The 8,647-nt window shown below is 42.5% G+C and overlaps 1 protein-coding gene across 1 annotated transcript; it reads left to right on the forward strand.

Annotated features, from left to right (window-relative positions):
• The first annotated feature begins 5,889 nt into the window (after positions 1-5,889).
• Positions 5,890-7,988, forward strand: fam43b (family with sequence similarity 43 member B). Its single transcript, XM_026921097.3, has one exon. It carries the CDS (start codon positions 6,033-6,035, stop codon positions 6,978-6,980), a length of 948 nt encoding a protein of 315 aa, XP_026776898.1. The 5' UTR covers positions 5,890-6,032; the 3' UTR covers positions 6,981-7,988.
• The last annotated feature ends 659 nt before the right edge of the window (positions 7,989-8,647 follow it).

Here is an 8,647-nt window from a genome sequence, read left to right on the forward strand (position 1 = left end):
TCAAGCTATTGATAAACCTCTAATATCATGACCAGCCATCAGTGATTCAAATCCCACAGCGCTGTTGAATTCTAAAAATCTGATTGGTCAGAAGGTGTTGATTAATGTCCAACACCAGGAGCTCTGTTACACAATCAAAGTCACAGAAACAGCGTATGCAGAAACGGAGATGGGAAAGTGAACCAAAGAGCGAGAGGAGGACGTTTAGATAAGAATAATCGGTTTGATTCGACACTGTTCCGCACCGTGGGCTGCTCATGCAAGAAGAGGACTGATAACAAATGGGATGGGGTAGAGAGAAAAAAAACAAATGGGATCTTCAGGCACCCTTGCAGGCTTGTTCAGCTCCAAGAGCAATAACGTTTTTTTTTTTTGTTTTTTTTTTGTGATTCCCTGGGCTGACGTCCGTTCTGCTGAACTAGTCTAATAAGCAGCAGAAACAAATATTCCACTAGATAGCATCTAGTGGCTGTTTGTATGATACCACAGAGGTACTCTTAATTATGTAAAAGGACCCAAGGAGTCCCAATTCTCTGAAGAAATTAGTTGCGATAAAATGCTGATACTGTGTTTGATCTTATATGTATTATAAAGGCTTTAGTGCATAGTGAGATCACATTCCTCAGAAATGAAAAAAAAAAAAACAAATCTGCAAGAGATTGTCTATCTTGTTTAATATAAACTTCTCCACAAAGCTTTCGGATCATTTAATTATTAAAAGAACGGCCTACGCCGCCATGAGGGCATGTCATTTTGAGGGAATAATTTACTTCACATGAGGCCAGGGCCGTCTTTCATTCTAGCTTGCGTCCTTCATCATTAGTAAAAGTCACACACGTAATTAATTCCCTCACACTCCCGGCTTTCATATGCAGACGACAAGCCATTCTATAACACGGCCTTCTTTAATAATGCATTCACTTGGTTCAGAGAGTGGCTGCCACATTTTGCATCACAGGGGAGAACATGTAACTGTGACTTCATTACATCTGGATACAAGTGTGTCACTTCTCCTTGTCAGTTTTTGTGACAAATCTAGTTTGTGCAAGGAAAGTCAAAAAACACTAAGTAGTTTTCTAATATTTTTGCTTGTTTTACATGTTCAAAATGAGCACATTTGTCTGCACTTGTCACTACACTAACTGTTAGAAGAGTTTTTTTTAATGTTTATGCTTGCTAATTCTGTTTGCTAGGTTTATGAAAAATCATGGGTGCGACCTGCAGGACAACTGTAACACCTCTTATAACTGTACAACTTGTTTCAGAGGCTCTCGGTCTGCACATACACAAATTTCCATGCTCATAAGGATGAACTGGTGGTGGAATTGGTGGAAAATCCTCTTAAAATCCTCATTAACCTTTTTTTTTAAATCATAGAATTATGGCTAAACCATAGTAACCTTATATCATACCATAGTAGTCATGGTTACTGTCCATCTACCCATCTACCCAGGGAGCCTATCCCAGGGAGCTCGGGGCACAAAGCGAGGGACACCCTGGATGGGGTGCTAACACGCCACACACCCATTAACACACTATGGACAGTTTGGAAATGCTAATCAGCCTACAACACGTCTTTAGCCTGGGGGAGGAAACCGGAGTACCTGAAGGAAGCCCTCGAAGCATGGGGAGAAACTCCGCACACACAGAGCAGAGGCAGGATCATGCTTACTATGAAATAGCAAAAATGAAATGGGAAGAAAAACAGGATTTATGTGCTCTGCATCATCAGCCAATTACAATACAAGATTGTCCTATGTACGTTTTCTTATGTGCTTTCTTAATATTTTCCAACATCTACCCTCCAAAGTATAAGTGTTCAGTGGTATAGCATTAATTTTTGCTGATGTACATGTAAGTTTACAGCATTTTGTGACTTATTCTTCACCTACTTGATGTTACAGTTGTGGCATTTTGCCTGTGTAACTGTACCACAGGACTCTTGTTAGTTTCAGTGAAAGTGTGTAGTACTTGCTGATGACATAGGTAAACATGCACTTGATTAAAGAATCAAACATACAAGATGTCATAAAGTCTGTCATTTAAACCATCATTGACTATTTTAACTCAAACCAAAAAAAAAAAAGTCACAATTGTACTGGCTCTTCCATACTGTTTGACAATTCATTCTGATAAAAAAAGTTGCTGGTTTTCTTCTGAAAGTTCTTTTGAGTGTCTTAAATGTGCAGCTCAATCACACCAGAAGAGGAAAAACAGCAAAACAGTGATGATCATAAGTGGAAAACTAAGATGGCTCTGGGTTAATTTTTTTTCCCTCGGCATTTCCTTATTTCATTCCTCGGCTCTGTTCCCTGCTCTGCGGCGTTAACTTCAGTGGCAGCTAAGTCAATACGAGCCACGTTCATCAATCTCGGGAAAGGCCAGGCAAGTCATGGCTGAGTTCTGCCCTGCACGTTAATCTTCTGCAGCTCTTTTTTTTGTGTTGTCACACACTCGGCTCATGTCCAAGAAAACTGCGCACGTGTACTCACTCAAACAAATAGCTTCTACTCGAACCTCCTCTAAAAAAGCAGTCTCACTTAATGGACTATCTTGACTCTCCTTTGCTTTCCTCCATGCAGTTTCGCATGATGCTGTATGGATGCTACTAGAGTGTATCTTTCAGAAAGGAATAAAAAGAGGTAGAAATGTTGGACATTGCTTCAAACAGTGAAATGTATGTTGTTTATAGAAAAAAGCTGTCCACTCTCCATCAAATCTCAGGTGAACCAAACACCATAGATGATAGATAGAGCCAAACACCACACGACTTCTCACAACTAAATCTAAATCTAAGTCTGCATGGCTTGAGAGCAGTGATTTTATTCCATATGTTCATGCATCCTGAGTTAGTAGTGTTCGCCCTGCCGAATCTGAACAAACTTGACAGTAGCTTAGCCAACTAGCTAAATATGGAGAATAGTGAAGAGATGAACAAAAGTCTTTCTCAACTGTGGAGGATTTCTCATCTCTGCCTTCACCCATGCCTATTCACTTTAACCAGGACAATATCCTAGCCAAGTTTTGGAGTTGTTTGAGCCTAGGTTGTACATGTTTGAGCCTAGGTTGCCCATCAGTGGCACCGATGGTGACAGAGAGCTGTAGAGGCATCTGACAGGTCTGAGAGTCAGATCATAGTCATGGAGACACCCTGACGGGTATAAAGGTGGAATAGCATTCTCAATCAGTTTGAGGGAGACGCATTTCAGCAGTAAACAGCCACAAGTTGGTAAAACACTCCCCAAAAAAGTGTCAGCGTTCACAAAAATGCATGTCTTAACAAGTAAAATGGCAATCATGGCAAACAAAATCCACCAACGAACGATGTTTCCTACTAAGAAGCCGCTACTGTAGAGCAAGACCCACCTCTACTTTCTAGAGAGCATTTAATTGGACGATCATAAACTATCAAATTGTGAAGTCCTTTTCTTTAAGTCATAAGAGTGTACACAGGGAGTTTTGCTGCAGCAAGAAGGCAACTGAAAAACCTCTCAGAATCCCGAGAGGGAATCAGTGCATTCCAAATATCACGTGACCAAACAGATGTAGCTGGATGTAATTTATCCTTCCAGACCTCATTGTGGTCCACTGATTACACACATGTTGCAGTGTATATAATGCTTCTTTGCATAAGGTCAGAGAGAGGGCAGAGGAGGACAAGAGCAACATAATACTATGTGCAGTTAATGCAGTAGTCTAAGCCTGTCAATTACAATACAAGCACTTTGATGACTGACAAATTTTTAATAGAATGGAATCAATGCGGCTCATGATAACTAGTACGTGGGTCATTAGCAATGTTGCGTAACCATGCCATATTACTAGTGTGAAAGTGAGATTTTAGGCCCCCTAGTCTCATTATTTGTCACTCTTGCTATCCCCTGCTCTTATAAAATTGGTTTTGACATGCCATGGTCCACATTTCAGCAGTCCCTGATAGCAATAGCCACGAGAGCTCCAACTGCCCTATTACTTGCAAGTAATCACTAGCTGGGAACTCAGATGGGACTCAATCCATCACATTGAGATCTCATCTCAACTGGACATGTGCAACCCCCTCCAACACCCCCCACAACACAATCCCCTGTCTCACACCCTGCAGCTGATAGAAATGCTGCTGTATATGATTCATTGCTGCTGACCTGACCGGCTGAACGGCTTCCCTCAACAACCCTGTCTGCTATTATATACTTCAGACTTCAGGGGAAAAGACATGGAAATAGCTCAGGGATTATGTAAATAAAATGATTGCTGCCAGAGACGTCTAGAAAATGAACACATGGGCAATACTGTAGAAGCAATGTATCGTGGATGTGGAATTACAATATGACACTGTATGACAAACAACTGCAGTTACATTCTTTCAATCTCTATGCTAATAGAAATTAATGAAGTGTAAATAGATCAGTGAGTCATTTGAGTAAGTGAGTAAGATTGAAGTGAACCGTTTTTCCCTGTGTTGTTCTGCATGAAATGGACAGATGCACTGCCAAAACAGATCAGAGCAACTAATAGCAGTGCTGTTTCCACATTGACAAATGATTCTTTAGAGTAATAAACCAATTATACCCCCCCCCCTTAAATTTTCACACATTTTGTGGTGTTCAATTCTGAAACTGAAATCTACATAATTGAGATCATGAATCTACACAAAATAGCCTGTAATAATAAAATGGCAGTGACAGCCCAGGCCTCAGTCCAGTTGAGAATCTGTGACAAGACATGTTGAAGAAAATGTGGCCTCCATCCAATCTGACAGCTCTTGATAAATTTTTCCCAAAAAGAATGAGCAAAGAATATCAGGATCCAGATGTGCAAAGCTGATAGAGACATATCCCAGAAGTCTTGCAGCTGTTGTTGCAGCAATAGGGGATTCTACCAAGTACTGACCCAGGAGTGCACCCAACAACTGTCTTTTTTTTTTGTTTGAAACCATTTTTGACAAAATAAAAATATTTTGTACCTTCACATGTTGGACATATTGCATAAATCAAATAGTAAAAATTGTAATTAAGTCCATTTCAGTTTCAGGTTGTGCATTCATCTTCAGCAACCACTTTATCCTGGTCAGGGTCAAGTTTTATCTGGAGCCTATCCCAGGAACAGAAGGTGGGGGAATTCACCCCGGATGGGACCTCAGCCTATCTGAGCACACAGACACACAGACACACATCTATGGGCAATTTAGTGTAGCCAATCCACCTAAATGCACGTTTTTGGAATATGAGAGGAAACTGGTGAACCCAGATAAGAACAGCGAGAACATGTGGAACACTGCACAGACAGTAACCTGAGCTCAAGATAGAACCAGGGAACCTGGAGTTATGCAGCAGAAACGCTATATGCTGTGCCATGATTCTAAGTTCAAGGGGGGTGAATACTTATGCAAGGTGATGTATAATGTTAAACATTTGTATGAATTTGTTATGTTTGTACAAAAATTATCTGATGTGATGATGTTCACTGTGAATCAGCTCTTCATGTTAACCTTCCCAATTTGTCAAGGGATTGATGCTCCTTCCGCTTGACTTTTTTCAGGAATTGCAAAGAAATGGTTGTTTTTAAGTTATAGAGACATCTCACTGTCTCAACAGTCAAGAGACCCACCACCAGTTGGTTAAAGACTAGATATGAAAAGAGCAACGGACTTACTGTGCTTCTAGATCCTTCACTGTTGGACTTATTGATGGTAGAAGCAGGCGAGGGGCAGGAAGAGTTAAGATAAATGATGCCGAGACATCGGGCTGGGATCCCAGCTCTGATCATTGTGCGCTCTCTCTCTCCCTCTCTCTTTCTCTTTCTCTCTGTGATGTGAACAGACCAGAAGGAGAGGAGGAGGAGAGAAAGGAGGGGCGAGCGAGTGAGCGAGCTTTGGAGCAGACCAGCTGAGCCTCATTGCTCTCAGTCTCTCTTCAGCGTGTGACAGAACAGCTTTCCTCACTCTTGCGCGCAGGCACTCAGTACACAACAAACACACACTCGCTTTTTTGCCTTCGGGGGGGGGCATCAAGCCCCTCAGACAAATTGGGACCATGCTGCCCTGGAAAAGGAGCAAGTTTGTGCTGGTGGAGGATGATTCCAAGAGCAAAGCAAAGAGCCTGAGTGCTGGACTCACCTACCACTCACTGCTGTCCTCGCTGCTGAGGTCGTGCCCTGACCTAGTGCCTGAGTGCCCCTTCCACTGGCTCGCCGGGGTTTTCCACAGCAAGCGCCAGAAAGTGGAGCTAAACAAGGAGGAGCCCATATACAGCGTCCGCTACCTGGGAAGTGTAGTGACTGTAGTGGCGAAGGGTGAGGGCTGCACGCATGATGCTGTCGCCAAGATCTGGGCGTCCAGCAACTACGGTGAGCAGAGTGCCAAGATGAAGCTGAGTGTAGGGCCATACGGAATACGCATGGGTTGCCGCAGGAAACCCCCACACCTCTACACCCTTAACCGTATCACCTACTGCACAACAGACCCCTACCGGCCCAAGATCTTGGCCTGGATCTACCGGCACCAGGTCAAGCACAAGGCAGTGGTTCTGCGTTGCCATGCTGTACTTTTGGCCAAGGCGGACAAAGCTAATGCTATTGCTCTCAGCCTGTACCAGAACTCTATTTCAGCCTTCAGTGAGTTTAAGAGGCTCAAACGCCAGAGTGATTTCCGGCATCGCAAGCAGGAGCTGCTGGGAGAGGATATCATGCCACTCATGCCCCTACGGAAGCTGCTGAATGGACAGTGTCACTATCAGCCACCAGTAGACAGGCCTGGCAATTCCAACCGCCTGTTCTCCATCACCGAGGAGGATGAGGAGGAGGAAGAGGAGGTGGAAGAGCAGGCAGACAATAAAGATGATAAAGCATCAAATACTGATCCACCAAATTCCGAGCCAGAGGAACCCCCTGAGAGAGAGCTGGGATACATAGTTCACGGACTAGACGGGTTTTCAATCACCATCAGAGACGAGGTGCACATGACTCTCAGCACACTTGTGTGACCGCACATGGATATTGGATGGTGTGCACTTCTTTCTTCCTTTGCCCATTCTCCTCTTTCCTCTCTGTCCACTTCAGAAGAGCGCTCTCTCCTCAGAGCACACCGATTCCTGCAGAGCGTGATCTGGTCCACCATCAGCAAGTTTTAATGCTGAGTTGCTGCTGGCTCGCCTTGTGAGCACTTTCTATATGGGTGTCTAATAAAGTGGAACTTTGTGAATAAACACAAAAGCACAATGAGAGAGCGTCACACTGCAAAGCAAGCCAGGGAGGATGAACACTGAGGGAGCTCAGTCCTTGGGCTACAAACCAAACAAGGACAAAACAGAGACCTTCGATGAGCCTTTGTGTTCTTTTCATGTGATTGCATGAAAATACATACTTTTCTCAGATTTTACTGGATAATTTTGGAAATATATTATTTGTGTAATATGTACATTTTTCTACGTACAGTAACCATCTCCCTCTTCTATGTATCTTTCCTTTCTGGCCAAAACCTCTGTGACAGCATTCAGCCTCTACACCAAGGCAGAAGCACTAATGAATTAATCCATGATTTAGGATATCAGCCATTGAATTGACGGGTTTACAGCTGCCACACATTACAGCCCCAGAATCATTTACCGTATGACCAGTGGAGACGTCGGCCATGGCATTTAAGGCAGGATGTTTTAAATGTTTGCAGTTTTACCGTCCCTGGTTTGCACTGTGACATGTCTGGGACCAATATGAGGAAAAATATGAATATAGTCTATGCTTCTTTCTACATGATACACATTTCGATATCAGCTTGATCTGGTAAAAAGGTAAATAAGCTTTACTGCTTTAAGAGGTAATGCATTGTTCAAAATCGTATGCCTATAAACACTGTCTCATATTCGTAGACATGTTTTTATCTAATAGTTGCTTTGTGATAATAATAGTGTACTAGACATTTCACAAGCTGTCATTCCAATTGCACTAATTACCATAAAATTATAATAAAATGTTGGGAAAAAAAACATTTCTAGGTGAAGATGCTGTTTTTGGATATGAGCAGAAATGTGTGAAAGTGATATGTTTGTGTTTGTGTGTCCAAAGTTAAAAAAACCAAAGATTTTTCAGAATTACCTGTGGTTTTCAGGCCATGTTTCACAACAGTGTATCACCAACTCAAAAGATGAACAATCTCTGCACAAATGGCTATGCAGATTGACACCGGCTGTGAGTGGGCTCTGGAGAGGGAAGCAGAAATCTCTTCACACACAAACACACACACACACACACACACACACACACACACACTTGGCCGTCTCAAAGCCAGGCAATTCGTCAGATGAACAAAATGTACAGGAAATGACCATAAAGCACCTGGCTCAAAATTCCAGCAAGACATAGACTCAACTGCTTCTGCATCCCGGTACTCGGTCTATTACATCAACCAACTCACACGACCTTTAATTAACAAAACAGAAGCCCCATATTAATGCGAGTTCCATTTGCCCAAAGCAGCGAAGGGTTTTAATTTTGCATTGTTCTCTAAGTCTCTAATTCAAATGCTTAATTTAAATTTCAGGTTCATTTTACAAAGCTGTCTTTTTTTCATTTTGTATGCAAGGTTTGCAGAACTGAACAGCCTGTGCAGTAGAGTGAGATTTAAATTATTCACATGAATTGGTCTTCGGGGAGC

Source organism: Pangasianodon hypophthalmus, chromosome 16 (assembly GCF_027358585.1).
Source record: "Pangasianodon hypophthalmus isolate fPanHyp1 chromosome 16, fPanHyp1.pri, whole genome shotgun sequence".
Classification (NCBI taxonomy): domain Eukaryota; kingdom Metazoa; phylum Chordata; class Actinopteri; order Siluriformes; family Pangasiidae; genus Pangasianodon; species Pangasianodon hypophthalmus.

Bases quoted from the DNA above. Each gene is read 5' to 3' on its own strand.
- fam43b (XM_026921097.3), top strand. From the start codon at position 6,033: ATGCTGCCCTGGAAAAGGAGCAAGTTTGTGCTGGTGGAGGATGATTCC.